Source organism: Felis catus, chromosome A3, assembly GCF_018350175.1.
Source record: "Felis catus isolate Fca126 chromosome A3, F.catus_Fca126_mat1.0, whole genome shotgun sequence".
NCBI lineage: Eukaryota > Metazoa > Chordata > Mammalia > Carnivora > Felidae > Felis > Felis catus.
The window spans coordinates 108,178,005-108,201,202 of NC_058370.1; the positions used below are offsets into that span (position 1 = coordinate 108,178,005).

The 23,198-nt window shown below is 37.7% G+C and overlaps 1 protein-coding gene across 3 annotated transcripts in view; it reads left to right on the plus strand.

Annotated features, from left to right (window-relative positions):
* Positions 1 to 23,198, plus strand: part of MAP4K3 (mitogen-activated protein kinase kinase kinase kinase 3) — a 206,172-nt gene that overhangs the window by 45,056 nt on the left and 137,918 nt on the right. For all 3 annotated transcript variants that reach the window (XM_023251934.2, XM_023251935.2, XR_002741245.2), the window contains exon 2: positions 21,141 to 21,198. In XM_023251934.2, the coding sequence (XP_023107702.1) occupies positions 21,141 to 21,198 (58 nt within the window). The remainder of the gene's footprint in view (positions 1 to 21,140; positions 21,199 to 23,198) is intronic.

Sequence of the window (23,198 nt, forward strand, 5' to 3'; positions counted from 1 at the left end):
CCTTTGTATGTATTAGTATTTGCATGCATATATGTATCATCTTGCCTACATATCTGTTTATTTTAATAGAATAAGAGTTTCTAAAAGGATTATTGTAGTTTGCCCCTAGGATAAATAAAAAACAAAAGTGAAAATGTTCACTTTTCTAATTTTAAAAAATAGATTTTTTAAAAGACTGGTATTATGAATTCATAGGTATTTGTTCCATATTGTGAGTTTCTTATTCTGGGAGAATAGAGAGTCATTACCTCAGCAGTTTAATGGATTTACATTTCATCTGACTCACAGGAAAGTCTCTTTCCAGGTGAGATTGACTTTGGGAGGAGGTTATAACACTGACCAAGGGCAGTAGGAGCTCATTGTCCAGTTTCTTTACTTCAGCCCTTAAAGACCTATGTGGGCTTATAATGGCAAACCACAAGCTATCCTGTCAAAATGTGGTACCTGAAAATAATATTCAGCAGCACCAGGGAGATCAGTTCCAGTTATTGTTGGTGATCTTGGATATGTAGCCACTGCTGTGCCTGTTTTTGGCCTCGTGACCACATTTACCCTTGTCTTGTTCTGTGAACTGGTCTTCTGTTTTCCATAATCTGCTCTTAAGTTCTTTTTCCTGTCCATCTGGCTAAGGTGTTTCATAACTTACTTGAGGATATGCGGTCTTGATACTTTGCAGCCTGACTGAAGTCAGGTCCAGCTTTATTGGAGAGGAATGGCCCAGCTCCATTGTGGCTTTTCTTGTGAAGACTGTTCTAGACAACTCTGGATTGGAAGTGCAACAGAGACCATAGCTGTTTATTCCTGAAAATAATTGCTTAAGTAAACATAGTGTGGTTCTTGTGAATTTTGGCTCTGGACACCACAAACTGGAAAATGTGGGATGAAATAGAATTTTAACCATTTTTGTCCATTCCCATTAAATTATTTCAGCTTCATTGATCATCATTTCAGGCCTGCTGTAATGCAATATGGCCTTAGAGGTTGTCCTACCTTCCACTGGCTCCTCCTGCACTTCATCCTCCGAGATTATGGTAATGTTATAGAAGTAAAAGCCCAGCAGTAACAGAAGCAAATGAGATGCATTTGAAGGGTTTTAGGAACACAGAAGAAATGTGGAAATTATGGTATTCATATTGGGGATTCTCCTGTAATAATAGGTGACTTTTTACTGAAAGGAAGAATAATGGTAGAATAATTTTATATAGTGTGCCTCTAATATTGCTAGGAGTGCTTTATGAAAGTAGCATTCATTGATTTGATGAAGTTAAGTTTGTCTCTCTTCGGAATATATTTATGTTTGTATCATAAAAAAAGCATATGTATGTCCTCATATCACTGGGTTTGGTGTTGTATAAGTTCTTTATATTTTTTGGATACTAACCCTTTATCAGGTATGTCATTTGCAAATATCTTCTCTCTTTCACTAGGTTGTCTTTTAGTTTCAGTGGTTGTTTCTTTCACTTTGCAGAAGCTTATTTTGATGTAGTCCCAATAGTTTATTTTTGCTTTTGTTTCCCTTGCCTCAGGAGACATATCTAGAAAAATGTTGCTATAGCCAATGTCAGAGAAATTACTGCCTGTGCTCTCTTCTGTCTGGCATTTCTATGGTTTCAGGTGCTACATTTAAGTCTTTAATCAGTTTTGAGTTTATTTTTGTGTGTGGTGTAAGAAAGTCATCCAGTTTCATTCTTTTGCATATAGCTGTCCAGTTTTCCCAACACCATTTGTTGAAGAGATTGTCTTCTTCCCATAGCATATTCTTGCCTCCTTTGTCAAAGATCAATTGACCATGTAATTGTGGATTTACTTCTGGGCTCTCTATTCTGTTCCGCTGATCTATGTGTCTGTTTTTGTGTCAAGGTCATATTGTTTTGATTGCTTTGTAGCATATCTTGAAATCTGAGATTGTGATACCTCTACTCCTGTTCTTTTCAAGAGTGCTTTGGCTATTCAGGATCTTTTGTGGTTCCATAGAAATTTTAGGATTGTTTTAGTTCTGTGAAATATGCTGTTGTATTTTAACAGGGACTGTATTAAATCTGTAGATTGCTTTGGGTAGTATGGACATGTTAACAATATTTATTCTTCCAGTCCAAGAGCATGGGATATCTTTGCATTTGTTTGTGGTCATCTTCAGTTTCTTTCATCACTGTTTTATAGTTTATAGAACACAGGTCATTCACCTCCTAGTTTTTTCCTAGTCACTTTAATATTTTTGATGCAATTGTAAATGGGACTGTTTTCTTATTTCTCTTTCTGCTACTTCATTATTGGTGTATAGAAGTTCAGTAGATTTCTGTACAGTGATTTTGTATCTTGTGGCCTTACTGAATTCATTTATCAGTTCTAGTAGTTTTTTGGTGGAGCCTTTAGGGTTTTCTATATATTGCATCATGTCATCTGCAAATAGTGTTTTACTTTTTCCTTATCAGTCTGGGTGCCTTTTATTTCTTTTTCTTGTCTGATTACTATGGCTGTAACTGCCAGTACTATGTTGAATAAAAGTGTGGAGAGTGCACATCCTTGTCTGTTCCTAATCTTGAGGGAAAAGCTCTCAAATTTTGACCATTGAGTGTATTATTAGCTGTGGGTTTTTCATATATCCTTTATTGTGTTGAGGTATGTTCCCTCCAAACCTACTTTGTTGAGGGTTTTTGTCATGGATGGATGTTGTACTTTGTCAAATGCTTTTTCTGCATCTTGTTGAAATGATCATATGGTTTTTATTTCTCTTGTTGATGTGATGTATCACGTTGATTGAACCACCCTTGCATCCCAGGAATAAATCCCACTTGATCTTGGTGAATGTTGGATTTTGTTTTTAAAAATATTGTTGGATTTGGTTTGCTAATATTTTGTTGAGGATTTTTATATCTGTGTTCATCAGAAATATTGGCCTGTAGTTCTCTTGTGGTTTGTAGTGTCCTTATCTGGTTTTGGTATCAGGGTAGCATTGGCCTTGTGGAATGAATTTGGAAGCTTTCCTTCCTCTTCTGTTTTTTTGTTTTTTGTTTTTTGTTTTTTTTTTTTTTTTTGGAATAGTTTGAGAAGAACAGGTATTAACTCCTCTTCTTAAATGTTCAGTGGACTTAACTTGTGATGTCATCTGGTCCTGGACTTTTTGGGAATTTTTTGATTACTGTTCATTGCTGGTAATCAGTCTGTTCAAATTTTCCGTTTCTTCCTGATTCAGTTTTGAGAGGTTATATGTTTCTAGAAATTTATCCATTTCTTCTAGGTTGTCCAGTTTGTTGACATACAATTTTTCATAATATTCTCTAATCCTCTGTATTTCTGTGGTGTTGGTGGTTCTTTCTCCTTTCTTTTCTTTCTCTTCTTTTTAAAAATCTTTTTGTTTTGCGAGAGGTGAAGAGGGGGAGTGGGGCTGAGGGGTAGAGAGAGAGAAAATCTTGAGCAGGCTCCACGCTCAGCACGGAGCCCCGTGTGGGGCTTGATTTCATGACCCTGGGATCACGACCTGAGCTGAAATCAAGAGTTGGATGCTCACCTGACTGAGCCACCTAGGTGCCCCCTCCTTTCTTTTCTGTTTCTGTTTGTTTGAGTGTGCGTGCTCTCTCTCCTCCCCCTCACTCTGTGTGTGCGTGTGTGTGTGTGTGTGTGTGTGTGTGTGTGTGAGAGAGAGAGAGAGAGAGAGAGAGAGAGAGAGAGAGAGAGAGAGAAAGAGTGTGTGTGTGTGTCTGGGTAAGCAGTTTATTTTGTTGCTCTTTTCAAGGAACTAGCTCCTGATTTCATTGATTTTTTTTTTTTTTAGTTTCTATTTAATTTATTTCTGCTCTTTATTGTTTCTTTTTTCTTTTCTTTTTTCTTTTTCTTTCTTTTTTTTTTTTTTTTTACTGTTTTTGGCTTTTGTTTTTTTCTTGTTTTTCTAGTTTCTTTAGGTGTAAGGTTAGGTTATTTGAGATTTTTTTTCTTCTTCAGGTAGGCTTATATTGTTATAAACTTCCCCTCTTAGTACAGCTTTTGCTGCATCCCAAAGATTTTGGACCATTGTGTTTTCATTTTTATTTGCCTTCATGTATTTTTTGATTGCCTCTTTGATTTCTTGGTTGACTCATTGTTTAGTAGCATGTTATTTAACTTCCATATATTTGTGTTCTTCCCAGAATTTTGTTGTTGTTGTTGTTGATTTCTACTTTCATAGTGTTGTAGTCAGAAAAGATGCATGCATGGATGGTGCCCTTGGGTAGCTCAGTCGGTTAAGCATTAGATTCTTGATTACAGCTCAGGTCATGATCTCACGGTTTGTGTATTTGAGCCCCACATTGAGCTCTGCACTGACAGCATAGCATGGAGCCTGCTTGGGATATTCATTCATTCTCTCTCCCTCTCTCTCTCCCTCTCTCTCTCTCTCTCTCTCTCTCTCTCTCAAAAATAAATAAACATTTAAAAAAAAGAAAAAAATGCATGGCATGACTTCATTCTTTTTGAATTTGCTGAGATTTGTTTTGTGGGCTAATATGTGATCTTTTCTGGAGAATGTTCCATTTGCACTTGAAAAGAATATGTATCCTGCTGTTTTAGGATGGAATGTTCTGAATATATCTATTAGATACATCTGGTCCAGCGTATCATTCAAAGCCACTGTTTCCATGTTGATAATCTGCTTGGATGCTCTGTCCATTGATGTCGGTGGGGTGTGAAAGTCCCCAACCATTATTGTATTACTATTGATTACTTCCTTTATGTTCACTGTTAGCTCCTTTATGTATTTGGGTGCTCTCGTGTTGGGTACATAAGAATTTACAATTGTTATATTTTCCTGTTGGATTGTTCCATTTGTGATTATATAGTGTCCTTTTTTGTCCGATGTGTAAGTACTGCTACTCTGGCTTTCTTATCACTTCCTTTTGCATACTAAATGCTTTTTCCATCCCTTCACTTTTGTTGTGTGTGTGTCTTTAGGTCTGAAATGAGTTTCTCCTGGGCAGCACAAACATAGGTCTTGCTTTTTTATCCATTCCATCACCCTGTGTCTTTTGATTGGAGCATTTAGTCTGTTTACATTCAAGGTAATTATTTATAGGTATGTACATATTGCCATTTTGTTACTTGTTTTATGGTTGTTTTTGTAGTTCTTCTCAGTTCCTTTCTTGGAAAAGTGGGCCTTAATCTTTGGGTTATGGACACTTTGAGATACCTGATGGCAGCTATAGAATTTCTTTCCAGAAAGATGCATTAACATATTATCAGTTTGCATTCAGTGTCAGAGGCATCTTGGGTTCCCTGAACCTATCCTTGGGTCCCAGGTTAAGAACCCATGATTTAGTAAAGGACAATTAGCTTTGTATATCTCTGTAACCTTTGAAAGCATCACTTTATGACAGTTTATAGGTAATTGACAATACTGAGTTAACAGAAAATGCTAAGTTTTGTACCACACACTTAATAAATATATAGTATTTCTTTGAATTGAAAAAATGTACATTTTTCCACCTAACGTAGCATCCCATTACCTGGAAAAGTCAGTCTTCATTCCTCAGGAATACTAGTTTGTGAGGTGTTAACTCTGTATTTTCATAAAATAAACTATACTTAGCATTTTAATCATTAATGTTCTGGAGCCTTTTTGTGCTAGTGAGATTATGAGCATCTGTGTTCAGAGATTTCAAGCTCTGGTAGCCATGGTGGGCGTGTTTACAATGTAAAATACCACCAATCAAGGCTTGCTCTCTCCTTTTCCCCCAAACTGATTTTTTAAACATTTACCAGCATGCAACTGGTATTAATTACTCATTCGGCAAACATCTTTTGAGTTCCTGTTCGAGACACTGTCCTAGGTGCCAGAGGATACAGCAGGGAATAAAAAACATTTACTTAAGTGAACATCATTTTCTAAATCTTAAATTTGCTAATGAAAATGGGGAAGAATTGGGAGTTCCTTTTAATCAAATCATGGTGAGAGAGTGGAGTCAAAAGCAAATGGATTTCCTTACTGTAAACTCTTCAGACTCTTTTTTTTTTTTATGTTTATTTTTGAGAGAGAGAAAGAGACAGAGCATGAGCAGGGAAGGGGCAGAGAGAGAGGGAGACACAGAATCTGAAGGAGGCTCCAGGCTCTGAGCTGTCAGCACAGAGGCTGATGTGGAGCTCGAATTCACAAACCGTGAGATCATGACCTGAGCTGAAGTCGGCCTCTTAACCAACTGAGCCCCCCAGGTGTCCCTTTTCAGACTCTTTTAATGTACTATTGTACATTGTTAATCTCTAGGAAGAGAATATATAGTATTGTTTTCAGTGCAAGAAACTCTTTCCCCCCACCCCCCTCCAGAATATATTTAGTATCTTTCAGAAATACTATTCTGCTGTCCTGTGGCAGTCGCATCCTGGATGTTAGGAATTAGTGAATGAAGGGCATTTACTCAAAGAGTGTAGGTCAGAGTGTGGCCGGGGCTTCTGAAGACAGGCCTTCCCACCATCTGCTTTATAGGTGGTTCTTTTATGGTTTGTGGATTCAATTGTTTAATGATGGTGTCCTGAGTCATTCTGTTGTAATTTCATTTCCAGTAATTAAAGAACATTTTATTTTACGTAGTGGAAAAGCATTGTTCTACTTCTATTGTTGTTAAATTTAGAAAAATTCTTTTCTTCTTGATCCGCAGTTTCTGATTTGGGGACTCCTAATGGTATGTGCAGGTGAATGGCCACCGCCTACCCCCTGCTGCTGGATTTCTCCTCAGCAGTGGGCCGTGCTTGCTCTGGAACCTCTGCCTGTACTGGGAGTCTCTGAAACCCTCTTCACCTGCTGCGTCCCCTTCATTAAGCTGTAGTGTTTCTCAGAGTGTGGTTGTTGGATTGTATCACAGTTGCTCGGGGGTTATTAAAACTGTAAGTTCCTGGGTCTCGTCACAGACCTGTTGATTCAGAATCTGTTATAGGTGAAGCCCAAGAATTTGTGACTTGAAACACATTTATAGGTGATTTTTATTGTTTAATTTCCATGTTGAATTATTTAAATTCCATTTTTGGTAGTTGTATATGTTATTTCATACTGTTATAGGGCTATTGACATTTTGGCTAAGACTTTTACTCTGTGGCACTTTATAGGCACAGCAGGACATTTAAAATCCTTGGCTCCTACCTATCAAGTGCGTTGTCATCCCCAGAATGCCTTCACACATTCCCAAACACTTCCTTTCTAACACAGGGGGCTAGTGTCCGCCCTAATTAAGCATCACTGCTGTATACTTCTACTATTCTAGAAGTTACTCTTACTAATACATGTATCTAATTTTAAGACCTCACATTACTCGCTAACTCCACACCTCCTAAATAATACACATTCCCGAGAGCCCTTTAATATCAATCACACCTTTCCATTTACATGCCATTTGTTAAGTATTTGAGTTCTATCTTTTAAAAAATGGCATAAATTAGACATTATTATTACTGCTCTCTACAGTCATCAGTGTTTGTTTATATCAACCCAAGATTGCCAAATTATTTTTGCTCCTTTTGGCATTTAGACTGTCTTGAACCTTTTTTTAAAATCTTGAACTATACCTTTAGAAGGATATATATTCCATGCCTTTTGGTGGTTAACTCAGTTTTTATCAAAAAATGTATGGGTTTTTTTTTTTTGTCCTATTTCTTGAATGATGTTTTTACCTAGGAATGCAATTCTAAATGACTTAATTACTCTTACCAGAGTAGTATTCTGACCTCTATTATTTTTCTGAGAAGTCTAATTGTTCCTTTATAGGAACCTTTCTCTGTCTGATTTTAAAGATCACCTCCTTGCCTTTGGCAGTTTGCAGTTTCATCTGATGTGTCTGGATGTGGATTTCTTTTTTATCCTTCTTGGGACTTTTAGTGTCTCCTGAATATGGCATCCTCTCTTTATTCTGGAAAAATTTCAGCCAATGTCCCTTGAAGTATTGCTGCTTCTCCATTTTTTTCCTGTTCTTTCCTTCTGAAATTTTAATCAAATGTAAGTTAATCTCTCTTTCTTGAGATGAGATTTAATGAGACGGGATGGTTTTAAGATGTCTTCTAATCTCTTTCATGTCTTTTATTTCTTTGGCTTTCTTTCCTGATTCAGATCATTTTGTTTACTGATTCTTTCTCTGTGTCTACTCCAATTAGGTTTTTAATTTCAAGGATTATATATTTTTTCCCCAGAAATTCTATTAGGTGTTTTTTGTTGTTTTTTTTTTTTTTTCCTATCTGCCTAGTCATTTTTGTTAGCCTCTTATTTCTGGCCTATATATTCAATATTTTATTTCTGTACATTTTTATTTTATTTTTTGAGAGTGGGAGAGGGGAGGGGCAGAGAAAGATAGGGGATCCAAAGCCGGCTCTGTGCTGACAGCAGTTAGCCCAATGCAGGGCTTGAACTCACAAACCATGAGATCATGACCTGAGCCCAAGTCAACCACTCAACCAACTGAGCCATCCAGGTGCCCCAATTTCTGTAAACTTTTAAGGCATACCTAATTGTAATTTTATATTATATATCTGTAAATTCCAAAATTTGAATTTTTGCAGGTTTAATTCTGTTTTTTATAGCTTTTGCTGCTGTGGTAGTTTGTTTCCTTTTGGTTTGATAATTTTGTTAATTTCCTATTTGGATAATAGTCATATTTAGGAATCTCCTGGGATGTGGGTTGAAGGTATGTTTGACTTCAGAGAATTTGCTTCTCTTTCTGACAGGTGCCTTGCATTACCACCAACCTAGAAACAGCTGAAATTCATTTATTGGCTCGAGGCCCTGGTCCTTGTAAGAAGTGTAAATTTATACTTAACTGAGAACAGGCTTGTAATAATTTTCACTGGACCCCATTCCAGTGAAGTCCTGATTCATATGGTTGTGTTTTTATTTGCTCTCTTTGTTAGTGGCCAGACATGCCCAGCCCCCTCACTGAAGGGTGTGGCCTTTCACGGGTATTGCTGGTTTTAAGTAGTGGTCTCAGTTCCACCTTTCATCACATCTAATAAAAATCAAAATTCAAGTCTCTATATTTGTTTTCTTTTTTAATTTTTTTTTAATGTTTATTTATTTTTGAGAGAGACAGAGACAGAGTGCAAGTGGGGAAAGGGCAGAGAGAGAGGGAGACACAGAATCCGAAGCAGGTTCCAGGCTCTGAGCTGTTAGCACAGAGCCCGACGCGGGGCTCAAACTCACAAGCTGTGAGATCATGACCTGAGCTGAAGTCAGTCGCTCAACTGACTGAGCCACCCAGGCGCCCCTCAGTTCTCTATATTTGAAGTTTGAGCTAAGATCATGGTTTTAGCTCTTGCGCACCACTCTAATTTCATTAAATAAACACATTCAACAGATATTTTTGCTGTCTGTGGATTTCTTGTGAGTTTAGCATTGCATTTAAAAGAATATTTGTTGTGGGGCGCTTGGGTAGCTCAGCTGGTTAAGTGTCTGACTCTTAATTTCAGCTCAGGTCATGAACTCATGGTTCCTGAGCTTGAGCCCCATCTTGGGCTCTGAGCTGAGCCTGGAGCCTACTTGGGATTCTCTCTCTCCTTCTCTCTCTACCCTTCTCCCCCTGCTCTCTCAAAATAAAGACTTTACCTGTTGTATCTTATTTGCTTTATCTAGGTATTTGTAATATGAGGGATTCTCATATCTCAGCTAATGTATTTCCAAAAGCAAAAACCTCAGGTAATTTCTGTTTACACTGGGGTTTGAGCACTACTGGGCCAGAGATGCTGCTGCTGTTGCTTCTATAATAGGAAGTTGGAATTTGGTTATCTGCACCCTTATGTTTTCCCAAACTCAATGCCACTGTTAAGTTTTAACCGTATTAGTAGTTAAATTGACATTTGTAGTCTGCCATTGAAAAACGTTACTGATACAGAATAAGCCCACTTTGAATTCTGAATTAAACTTTGAAGTATAATTGATTATGTTGCCTTTTATCATGCACAGATTATTTTCCACTACATGCAGTCATTTGCTAAGTGCATTTTTTTTTTTAATGTTTATTTTTGAGAGACTGGGAGAGAGCACAAGTGGGGCAGGGGCAGAGAAAGAGGGAGACAGAAGATTGCAAAAGGGGAGCTGCGCTGACAGCAGACAGCCAGAGGTAGGGCTTGAACTCCTGGACCATGAGATCATGACCTGAGCTCGTGACCTAAGCTGAAGTCGAACACTTAACCAACTAAGCCCTCCAGGCGCCCCTGCTAAGTGCATTTTTCACAAAAAGTTAGCATGATAGTCCTAATCGTTTTTTTTTTTTTTTTTTTTTTTTTAATTAGCACCATATAGTCCCAGAAATTTAGATCTTTAAACATCTGGTTTTAAAGGGGCACCTGGGTAGCTCAGTCAGTTGAGTGTCTGACTCTTGATTTCAGCTCGGGTCGTGATCCCAGGGTTGTGGGATTGAGCCCCGTGTGTGGCTCCATGTTAAGTGTGGAACCTGCTTGAGATTCTCTCCTGCTCCTTTCCCATTCATGCTCTGTCACTAAAATAAAACAAAATTTTTTTTTAAAAATCTGGTTTTAAGAAATAAAGAGCGATTTAAGGTGATTCTGGAAAATAGAGGCTATTGTAAAGATAACGTGTGATATGAAACTGGAAAGTTGTCAGGAACTCAAGGCAGCTTTGGAGATCTGTTCCTTTCTCATGGTCTCTTATAATTTTTTTCTGCGCATTTGTTCTATTCTCTGTTCTTTATTAACTATCTCCTCATAGTATCTTTTCTACTTCTTCAAATCTTTACTTTGCCAAAGGTCTTGCTTGCTAAGACACTGGCATAATTTTATGGCATAGTTTTCACACTGGGTTACATTGTGTCGTGGTACTGTTTCTCAGGATTTCCAAGTTCACACTTTTTAGACCTGTGATGTCTAATATAGTTGTCACTAGCTACACATGGCTATTAAAATGAAAATAATGTGTTGGATCTGTATGCTGTTAACTGTAAGACACTGATGAAAGATACCAGAGAAAACCTAAACAGAGATTGGTGTTCATGGATTGGAAGACTACATAGTAAAGATATCAGTTCTCTCCAAATTGATTTATAGATTTAATGCAATTCCAAATAATCCCAGCAGGATTAAAAAATATATATACAGACAGGTCGATTCTAAAATGTATAGGGAAAGGCAAAAGACCTTGAATAGCTGAAGCAACTTTGAAAAAGAGGAATCACATAATAATTAATTTTTAAGACTTTTTGTAAAGCTACAGTAATCAAGACTGCATGCAGTATTAGTAAGGGATAGACACAAGATCAGCGAATCTATATAGAATCCAGAAATACACCCACACAGGTATAGCCAACTGATTTTGACAGAGGTGAAAGGCAGTTCAATGCAGGAAGGATAGACGTTTCAACAAACAGAACAGTTGGACATATTCCTGCAAAAACAAAAAACCTCGACCTAAGTGTCCCACCTTAAATAAAAATTAAAGTAAAATGTATCAAATCTAAATGTAAAACTTTTTTAGAAGAAAGCATAGGAGAAAATTGGGATTGAGCAAAAAGATTTTTTTGGACATGACACCAAAGCACAGTCCATGAAAAAAAATAGTGGATAAATTAGACTTTATAAAAAATATAAACTTTTACTCTCTGTATTAGTTTACTAGGGCTGCCATAACAAAGTACCACAGATTGGGAGGCTCAAACAATTGAAATTTTATTTTCTCGCAGTTGTGGAGACTGGAAATTCAAGATCAAGGTGTTGGTAGCGTTGGCTTCTCCTCAGTCTCTCCATGGATTTCAGGTGGCCACCTTCTTCCTGTTTCTCACATGGTCTTTTCACTGTGCGTGCACATCTCTGGATCCCTTCCTGTTCTTGTAAGAAGGCTAGCCCTACTGGATTAGAGCCACCCGTATGGCTTCATTTAACCTGAATTACCTCTTTAAAAGGCCTGTCTCCAAATACAGTTACATTCTAAGGTATTGGGAACATACGAATTTTAGGAATGAATGCACACAATTCAGCCATAACACTCTGCAAATGATGCTATTAAGAGAATGAAAAGAACTTGTATCTGGAATATATAAAGAACTCTCAAAACTCAACAATACGAAAATAAACATCCCAATTAAAACATAGGAAAAAGATTAGAACACACTTCACCAAAGGATGGCAAGTGAGCACATGAATAGATATTCAACATCATTAGCCATTAGGGAAGTGCAAACTGAAAGCACCACGACATGCCATTACACACTTGTTAGAATGGCCAAAATTAAAAGTACAATACCAGTTACTGGCAAGGATGTAGAACAACTGGGACACTCATAAATTGCTGCTGGAAATGGACAATGGTACGGCTACTTTAGAAAGAGTTTGATAGTTTTTTACAAAGTTAAACATATACCTATCATATGACCCAGTTTCACTCCTGGGTATTTTTGTAACCTGTACTCAAATTTCTAGGAAGCTTGATTCATAGTCACCAAAAACTAAAACTAGCTAGTATTATTAGCTAGCTTTCACTGGTAGAGGATGAATGGTGGTATATCCATACAATAGAAAACTACTAAAAAAATGAGAAGGAACGAACTAACGGTACATGCAGCCACTTGGTGGAAGAAGACAGTTTCAAAAAGTGACATGATGATGGGCGCCTGGGTGGTTCAGTCGGTTAAGCGTCTGACTGGCTCATGGTTCGTGAGTTTGAGGCCTGCGTCGGGTTCTGTGCTGACAGCTCAGAGCCTGGAGCCTGCTTCGGATTCTGTGTCTCCCTCTCTCTCTGCCCCTCCCCTGCCCATGCTCTGCATATCTCTCAAAAATAAATAAACATTAAAACTTTTTTTAAAAAGTTACATAATGAATGTTTAAATTTATATGAAATTCTTGAAAAGACAGAACTGTAGTGGCAAAGATCCAGTCAGTGGTTGCCAAGGGTTGGGGGAGGCAAGAATATAACTTCCAAGGGAGTTTTTGCAGTAATGGAACTTTTTTGCTTCTGGCTGGTGATGATGGTTATACAAGTCTATACATGTGTTGAAACTACTAGAACTATGTTTTTTAAAGTTGATTTTTTCCAGTTATAAGCTAAATAAATCCTGGGGATGTAATCTACAGCATGTACTACAGTGATCACAGTTCTGTATTGTATATTTGGAAGATGGTGAGAGAATCGTTCTTAAAAGGTCTCATCACAAGAAAAAAGAACTTTTAAGTGTGTGTGGTGGTAGATGTTAATTAAATTTATTGTGGTAACCAGTTTGCGGTATGTACATATATCAAGTTTTGTTGTACACCTGAAACTAATACATTTTAAATGTAGTAATGCCTCAGAAAATTAAAACTCCCAAATATAAATATTATACTGTATGCACAAATATATAAAATTCAGTTTTTCAGTTGTACTAGACATATTTTAGTTGATCGATAACTACGTGTGGCAGTCTATTGCACAATGCAGATACAGAACATTTCCATCAATGCAGAAAGTCCTGTTGGACAACGCTGTTGTAGAGTGAGAGTCAGCCAGTTTCTCCTGTAAACAACCCAATAGTAGGTCTTTCAGGTACTTCATATGGTCTCCTTCTCAACTACTCAACTCTACCATTGTATTGTGAAAGCAGCCATAGACAGTACTTAAATGAACATGGCTGTGTTCTAGAAAAACTTTATAAAAATGGACCTGTTTCAAATCAAGAAACAGACTCTTAACTACAGGGAACAAATAGGTGGTTACCAGAGGTGAGGTGAATGGAGGGGATGGGTGAAATAGGTGAAGGGGATTGAGAGTACACTTTATCATAATGAGCACTGAGTAATGTACAGAACTGCTGAATCACCGTATTGTGCACCTGAAACTAATAGAACACTGGAATTAAAAAAAAAAAAAAAAAACGGATATGTTTGCTGACCCCTATGTTAGAGAATCTGGCCTATATCCTTTCTTCATGTCAGCTCAGGGTTTACTGGTGGAGTGACCTTGTGTTTTACCATTCAAATTAAATAAAAATTTAATTATAATTTTGAGAATGAAAGTGGGCACTATTAAGAATTCTGTTAGGACTTATGCATAAACTAGGAGTGTCCTAAGCAAACCAGGGACTGAGATCACTCTGGCTATCAGTCTTCTAGTGTATTTAGTTGCCCTTGTGGTAGGCTCACACTTGTTCAAGTAACTGGAAAAGCAGTCAAAACTATTCCTTCAGCAGGGACTGTGGGTTAGCCATCTCCCTCTGTAAGGGAGTATTTATATGGGAGGTACCCTGAGGCGTGGCCCTCCGTTTACACTCAAAATAGCCCGTGTTTTCTGTCCCAGTGCCCTTGCTCATGCTTTTCTTTCTATGCCCTCTTTCCCATCCCTCTTCTGTGTTTGTTGTTATCCAGCCCATCTTGCAAACCTCTGATTAAATGGTAATCTCCTTCATAAAGCCGTCCCTGTAACACCCCTTTCAGACTTAGAAGTTGGTATTTATTTTATGAAACTCATGGCACAGTGCTTTATACCATGTCTCCAGACCTGGTGGGATGTCAGAAGTACCTCAGTAGCTTTAAGTACAGATTTATGGTTCCTGTCTTAAATCTGTTGATTGAAAACCAGTGGTGGTGTTTTGTTGTTGCTGTTGTTGTAGCTAGTTTAGTATATGGAATCTGTTAATTTAGACTTAATTATTCGATGTAAACATTGACCTTTGTAAGGAACGTTAGAAATAGCCTTTTTTCACTTTCTTGTTTTTATTTTTTTTTTAATTTTTTTTTTAACGTTTATTTATTTTTGAGACAGAGACAGAGCATGAACGGGGGAGGGTCAGAGAGAAAGGGAGACACAGAATCTGAAACAGGCTCCAGGCTCTGAGCGGTCAGCACAGAGCCTGACGCGGGGCTCGAACTTACAGACCGCGAGATCATGACCTGAGCCGAAGTCGGACGCTCAACCGGCTGAGCCACCCAGGCGCCCCATTCACTTTCTTGTTTTTAAATTGCGGGAACATAATTGGGAAGAAGACACAGGGAAATCACCTGCTCAGATCCCATTGCTAGTTACTGGCAGGACTAAACTTCACATATCTTCACTCCCATTTCTGAACCTTTCTTCTTCATATTCATGTCAGACAAACCTTTCTAAGGTGTAAGCTTTGAATACCTGGAAGTGCTTGGTCATAGTCGATGGTCAGATTATTTTATTGGTAGTGATGGTCTCTAACTCACTTTATATAGTATATAGCATACTTTTTGCTTCTTAACGATTGCTTCTGGATTATGTTGTTTACTCCCACTCTCACACTCAAGGGATATTTTTCTGATAGTTAGAGACGGTGCAGTAGTCAGCATGAAATTATCTCAGAAAAATCCTTTCCCAAATTCCATCATGAATGGCCTCTAAAAGGCTGACTGAACCAGGCTGACTTCTGGGATACCTTTGAATCATAACAGTTTGCAAAATCCCCTCTAAACTGAGACCAGTTCTAGATCTGTAGGACTTTCCTAACCAGGCCCACTCCCATTTGAGAAAGGTTACCCAGGATCTTTGGGAGTGTGTGTGTTTGGGATGTCCAAGCCAGAATAGAGATAGGGAAAAAGGCATGGGGGAAGTGATGATGACCTAAGCTGAGCTTTAAAGGATTATCTAGGAGTTAGGCCCAGGAAGGAGTTGGGGCAAGCATTGGTCTCGGCAGTATGTTCCAAAGGGCAAACGTGTGGATAGCATTGGGGAACGGCAAGTTGTTTAGTTTGGCTGCAGCACAAAAATGCAAATTAGGAAGTGACGGGGGCAATATAGTAGAGAGTTTTATAGTTAAAATGCTATATTTCTCAACTAGATACACGCACGCAAAAGAATGAAATTAGAGTTCTCCTGGACGCCATGCCAAAATTCACTCAAAATGGATCATAGACCTAAATGAAGAGCTAAAATTCTAAGATGCTTAGAAGAAAAGATAAGAAAAAAATTTTTGTGACCTTGGGCTAGACATTAGTTTTTTAGCTATAACACCAAAAGCACAAGCAACAAAAAATAAATTTAAAAACTTGATCAAAACTAAAACCTTTTGTGCTTCAAAGAACACCATCAAGAAAATCAAGACAATCCACAGGTTGGGATTAAATATTTGCAAATCATGTAACTGATAAGAGACTTACATCACAATCTATAAAGAATTCTAGGTCAGTAATAAAAAGACAACACAAAAATGGGCAAAAGTTGAATATGACATTTCTCCAAAGAAAATATTCAGATGGCCAATGAGCATGAAAAGATGCTCAACATCATTAGTCATTAGTGAACTGCAACTCAGACCACAATGAGATACTACTTCACACCCACTAGGACAGCTGAAATAAAAACCGTAACAACAAATGTTGGCAAGGATGTGGAGATACGGAACCCTTGTGTATTGCTGGTGACCATATAGAATGGTGCTGCCACTTTGGAGAAACGTTTGACAGTCCTTCAAAGAGCTGAACATAGAGTTGCCGTGTGATTCGGCACTTCCCCTCTTAGGTCTGTCTGTACCCAAGAGAATTTGAAACAAAAATGTGTACTCTAACATTCATAGAAGCATTATTCATAATAGCCCCCAAATGGAAACAGCCTAAATATCCTTCAGCTGACAAATCGATAAATAAATTGTGGTACTTCCATACAGTGGAGTATATTCAGTAACGAAAGGAATCATGCACTGATACACAATACATCATGAGTGAACCGGAAAATGTTATGCTCAGTGAAAGAAGCCAGTCACAAAGGACCACATTTTGTATAATCCTATTTTTATGAACTATCCAGAGTAGTCAACTCCATAGAGGTAGAAAGTAGACCAGTAGCTGTCAGGAACTGGGAGGAGGAGGAATAGGGAGTGACTGCTAATTGATTGGTGTAGGGTTTCTTTTTGGGGTGATGAGAAGTTCCAAAGTTAGAAAGCAGTGATGGTTATGAAACTGTGAATGTACTTAAAACCACTGAATTGTATGCACTGAAAGGGTAAACTTTATGGTATGTGAATTATATCTCAATAAAAGCTGTTATGAAAAGTGTTGTAATTAGTGAAAAATTTAAATTCTCTGACAAGGAATTTGAGATTTGTCTTTATAAAAAGGGTTCCTTCCTTCCTTCCCTTCCTTCCTTTCCTTCCTTCCTTTCCTTCCTTCCTTTCCTTCCCCTTCCCCTTCCCCTTCCCCTTCCCCTTCCCCTTCCCCTTCCCTTTCCCTTTCCTTCCCACAGGAGTTGGGTAGGAGCAAAGAGAATCCCAAGTGCAGAGCCCTGTGCAGGGCTAGATCTCACCAACCGCGAGATCATGACCTCAGCCCAAAGCAAGAGTCAGATGCTTAACTGACTGAGCCACCTAGGTGCCCCTTAAATTTTGTCTTTAAAGCAATGGTGTGTATTCCTGAAGAGTTTTCCGTTCAAGAACAACATGATCTGAATATCACTTTCAAAATAAGTGAAGAATGGTGGGCAAGCCAATGATGTGACAGACAACTCCTAGGTCTAGATGCTAAGAATATTTATCCTCAGTTTTCTGCCCTGAGCAAGTTTGAAATTTTCACATTATTGATACTGAATTAAAAATTTTTAACTTTAGGGGTGCCTGAATGGCTCATTCAGTTGAACGTCTGACTCATGATTTGGCTCAGGCCATGATCTCATGGTTTGTGGGTTTCAGCCCTGCATCTCAATATAAGTAAATAAAACTTAAAAAAAATTTTTTTTAACTTTGTACATGGCAATATTTTATAATATTTACCTTGTTCTCATTTTCTTCCTAATAAATTGTTCTGGGTGATTGCAAAAAGATTAGTAGTTGCAGAGTATAGGAGATAACTATTACTTTTTATATTTAACTCAGTATATAATCTTGACCATTGTAAATTTAGAGACAGCAAAACATGATTTAGCTAGAAGACCAAGAATTTTTTTTTTTTTTTTTTTTTTTTTTTTTTTGAGAGCAAGCGAGCGAGCGCAGGAGCTCGTATGCAAGCAGGGGAGGGACAGGGAGGGAGAGAATCTTATGCTGGCTCCATGCAGGGTGTGGAGCTCGATCCACATGGGGCTCAATCTCAGGACCCTGAGATCAAAGAATCTGACACTTGCTTAATCAACTGAGCTTACCCAGGAACCCCAAAACCAAGATTCTTGATGAATCATAATGCTTTAAAGACTTTTTGTTAATAAATGTCTGTCTGCTGCGTTTTGATGCAGAAAAGCTCAGAAATTCAACTTGTCTGGGTTTTTTGTTGTAATTTTTCTTTTTGTGAATTACCTTAGTTCTGTCAAATAAAGTTACATACTGGAAAATATTTCAGAAGGTAAAAAAAAGTAGTAATCATTAGGTGTCTTCTGTTTTTTTGTTCATTCTAAAGAATCATAATTTTAAGGACTCGTTTGTTATCCTTAAAATTCTGGAATGATTTAAATTTTGAAAAATTATATGTGAAGTCACGCCTGTAGTAAACATTGACTTCAGTCTGATAAGTGCTACTGATAAATAGTTTGCTGTCCCAGTTTCTCTGTTAAATATGTGCTGGTGTTAACTATTAGTAAATCTGTTTTTAGAAGAGAGTTGTACATTGTGTCCAGTAGCCATTTTGGACACTCTCTGTAACTTGTGTTGTCAGTAGACACTGTGCCCTCTTGTGGTCAATTAGGAACAAAATTTCAGCTATAAAAAATCATCCTGGCTTTCTGTGAGTTCATATCCTCTCTGCTCTTCTGTAATGGAATCACCCATACTCTGATTTTCTTTCTTTCTTTCTTTCTTTCTTTCTTTCTTTCTTTCTTTCTTTCTTTCTTTCTTTCTTTCTTTCTTTCTTTCTTTCTATGTTTATTTATTTTTGAGAGAGAGAGACAGAGACAGAGAGACAGAGCATGAATGGGGGAGGGGCAGAGAGAGAGGAAGACCACAGAATCCGAAGCAGGCTCCAGGCTCGGAGCGAGCCCAGTGCGGGGCTCAAACTCATGAACCGTGAGATCATGACCTGAGCTGAAGTTGAACGCTTAACCAGCTGAGCCACCCATGCGCCCCTGAATTTCTTTGGGTGAACAGAAAACAAAACCATGGCAGGATTTTTAAATGGAGAATTGAGAAGTGGGAAGAGTAGCATCTTGTCTTCGTTTATTTGGAGAAGTGCTAGAAAAGATGGGGGTTAGAGGACAGAGTGTCTAGGGGGAGCCTGACAGGGCAGGTTCATGAAGTGTGAGGAGAAAAAGCAAGTAGTTGTGATAATGTTTGAGAAGATTTATGAGTCCTGTTTCTGTGATATACCTGAGTATTGTACAGGTACACTTTGATGGCCCTTCACAAAATGCTCCCAGAATGGTGTTCTGATTTTATTTCTGTTTCAGTGTGTGTGTGTGTGTGTGTGTGTGTGTGTGTGTGTGTGTGTGTATCTTATTCAAGAGAAGGGAATGAGCACTTATCTAGCACTATATTGAAATGTCTATCTCATTTAACAGAAACTAAGTTTAGTTTGAAGTAACTGTTCAAATCTGTTTTGTACTGCTTATAATAAGTTGGCCATGGTAAGTGTTCATTGGTTATGGGAATTTTTTCAGAAGGAATGAATTTTCCCTAAAAATTTCAGTTAAAATTTTTTCTTAATTTATATGGGGAGATCTCTCTTTTATAAAAATATTTCGTGGGGCTCAGATTCATAACCCCTAAGATCAAGAGTCACATGCCCTTCCAATTTAGCCAGCCAGGCACCCCAGTAGGGGGAGATCTTTTTAACACCTTTGAGTTAAAAGGTTAAATTTTATATTTCAGCAATGGCCGTGCCCCATATCTACCTTCCTAGATTATCATCTGACCTTTTTAATGCCCCAGTATTCTTAGAAGGGTTCTGTTGTTAATGCTGCTATCATTACTTGTAGATGATTCACTGATCTTCACCAATCCAGTAATAAAAAAGTGTTGTGGGGCGCTTTGCTGGCTCAGTTGGCAGAGTGTGTGATTCTTGATCTTGAGGTTGTGAGCTCAAGGCCCACATTGGGTGTATAGATTAGTTAAAAATAAATAAAATTTAAAAAAAAATATGAGAGTGTTGCAGTTCAGCTCACAGGACTGTATCTTTCTGTGATCAGTGAATTGTGTGTATTGATCTTCATTGGCTGATATGAAAGTTAAGTTTCAGTGAGCAGTTTTATGTAACAGTTATAACAGTTGCAAGTATTTTGAAAGTTCTGATCAAATTATAAAACATTTTAAGTTGACAAAGAATTACTGCCATTTGCATACAAATTGAAAAGACAGCTTCAGCTTATTACATAATTACAGTTGCAAATACCAGCAATTTAATGTTATTGATTGATCTCTTAAATAATTTTTATTTTTAATATATGGCTTGTGAAATATACTTGATTTGTACTGAACTGCACTGAATTGATTGTACCATCAGCTGTGTTTAAACAGATGCGTGGGGGGGGGCTGTTTTTATATTTATATTATTATATACTTATAAATTATTAGCTTTTCATATTCTCAGATTTTTAAGATTAAAAGTTTAAGGCTAGTTAATGAATTCAAAATTTTAAATGGACTTAGAATGAATGGCAATAAAGTGTAATGCTTAAAAGCTCAGACTCTGAAATCAGTCTTCTTGGATTAGAATCATTACTGTTGCTTACTAGCACTATGGCCTCGGCAAGTTCTTTAACTTGTCTGTGTTTCAGTTTTGTCATCTGCAAAGTGGATATAATATTAGTACCTACCTCATAAGATTGTTGTGAGGATAAATGAATTAATAAAAAATACTTAGGACAGTGCCTGGCACATCCTGAAGTCTCTGTATGTGTTAATTATTATTATCACTGTTATTAAATTTACACTTGAATTAATGTTGGCATTCATTGTAAAGAATATATTGTTTGCTTTGTAGATATAAACCCCCTTTACAGTTCTTGCATTAAAAATTATCTCTGGGGGCGCCTGGGTGGCGCAGTCGGTTAAGCGTCCGACTTCAGCCAGGTCACGATCTCGCGGTCCGTGAGTTCGAGCCCCGCGTCAGGCTCTGGGCTGATGGCTCAGAGCCTGGAGCCTGTTTCCGGTTCTGTGTCTCCCTCTCTCTCTGCCCCTCCCCCGTTCATGCTCTGTCTCTCTCTGTCCCAAAAAATAAATAAACGTTGGAAAAAAAAAATTTAAAAAAAATTATCTCTGTATAACTGAAAATAAACAGTAAACTAAAATGACATTTATAAAGTTTTTCATGAAAACTTTTTTTTACAGTTATTTTTTCTTCTCTTTTAGGCACGGAATGTTAACACTGGTGAATTGGCAGCAATTAAAGTAATAAAACTGGAACCAGGTAAACTGAAATTTGATGTTTCTTATTGCTGTAAGCCACTGCATATCTTTAAGGCTGATTTTAATGATGTTTGGTCAGCATTATCTGATTGTTCCTAACATCTGGGAAATAGAACTGGGGACTACTCTTTCCTCCTCCTCTTTGAGTTCTGTAGACACCTGACTCAGTTCTTCTTGAAAAAATAACTCATAATGGGGGGAGGAGGAGAACTCCTGAAGAGACTGTTCCTTCTAACTCAGTTGAGCTAACTTGTCACCAGTCTCTAGTGCTGTTTTTCTGGGTTAGCACTGTCCTATACTGAGAGGGCATTGTGATGCCAGGGGGAAAACACTGAACTGAGATTGGAGTGCCTGTAGTCCAGTTCTTTCTGTCCCACACTCTTGCTGTGTGAACTTGGGCAGGTAGCTTCTCTGGGTCTCCTCTGTTTTCTCAGTAGACCTAACCCTCCCATTTTATGAGTCATTAATATTGTAATACTAGTTACCTTCCAACTTGAGCAGCTTATTGTAGAGCCCCTAGATGACTCTGCTTTTTTTTTTTTCTGCTTCAGCTATATTTTCTCTCTGAAATCCCCTACCCTTTACAAAACCCATGTCTTTCTGAGCTAACTACATACGCTTGTTTATCCTCTCTTAAAAGTCCTTCTTCGGGGTGCCTGGGTGGTTCAGTTGGTTGTGCGTCTGACTTTGGCTCATGTCATGATCTCGCGGTTCGTGCTCTGGTGCTGACGGCTCAGAGCCTGGAGCCTGCTTCAGATTCTGTGTCCCTGTCTCTCTGCCCCACCCCTGCTTGTGCTCTGTCTCTCTCTGTCTCTCAAAAATGAATAAACAGTAAAAAAAATTTTTTAAAAATCCTTCCTCTTTTTTTCTCTTTTCTATCATAAACAAGTAGTTGTGCTAAGTGTCTAGACTGAGTTCCATAGTGATGGTACTGCCTTTCTGATGGCTTCCTTCACAACAAATTGATAATACATGAATTTGGTAAAAACAGGTTTTATTCCTGGTGTGAGCAGAAATCCATTTGGTAGTTTTTTTGTTTCTGTTTTTGTTGTTTTAAGGAGGGCATTTTTTTTTTTTTGAAAAGTCCAGATAGTAAAGTATTTTAGGCTTTGTGGACCATATGTGGTCTCTGCATACAGTTACCCCTCTTTCCTCCCTCTCTGTCTCCTTTCTCCCCCTAAAATGTAAAAACCATTCTTAGCAAACCAGGCCACCTGCAGCTGTAGTTTTCCTGCCCTTGATTTAGATCATCAGTAGACTTTTTAGAAGTGCCATTAAGATGAAATTTAAGGATGTGTTGATGGACTGTGATCAAACCACACTTAAATATAATGAATGAAAAAATACTTTCTTAGTTACACATATTTACAGATTTTGTATAGTCTAATTAATACTCTAACATACACGATAGTTTTTTCTTTGAATCTCCTCTGTTTTTTAGGGGATATTTAAAGTTGGTGAAATCTGAGGTAAAAAAAAAAAAGTGAAGATTTGGCATTTGAAGCAGGGTCTTCATTTGTAATCAGTAAGGAGTGGCTCTGTTATTTGATGAAATCGTCTCTAATTAGAAGCAGTTTGTACATACATCATTCCTTCCAATCAGTTTAGTGTTTCCTGTTTCAGGTCTTCCTGCTCTGCTCTAAGAGCACTTAACCACATCTGTATTGTCATTCTAGAAATGCCTTTCTTTGTTCCAAGGCTTTTGGTCAAGTTTGTGTCCATAGCACTGAACTTAGTGTCTGGTACACGGTACCTGTTCAGTACCTCTTAAAATTTCCTTTAAAAAATTAGGAACTTGAAAAATCTTTCTGTTCATCAAGTCCTTTGTTTTCTGATTAATGCAATGTTTCTGTTGTTACGATGTGAATCTTAAACTGTCATGCATATGTTGATCATTGTTTTAAAAGTAGAAAATACAATTAAATAAACAGAAGAAAAATCATTCATGTTCTATCCAGAGATAACAGGGTTATTATCATTTATATGTTACTACATATACCC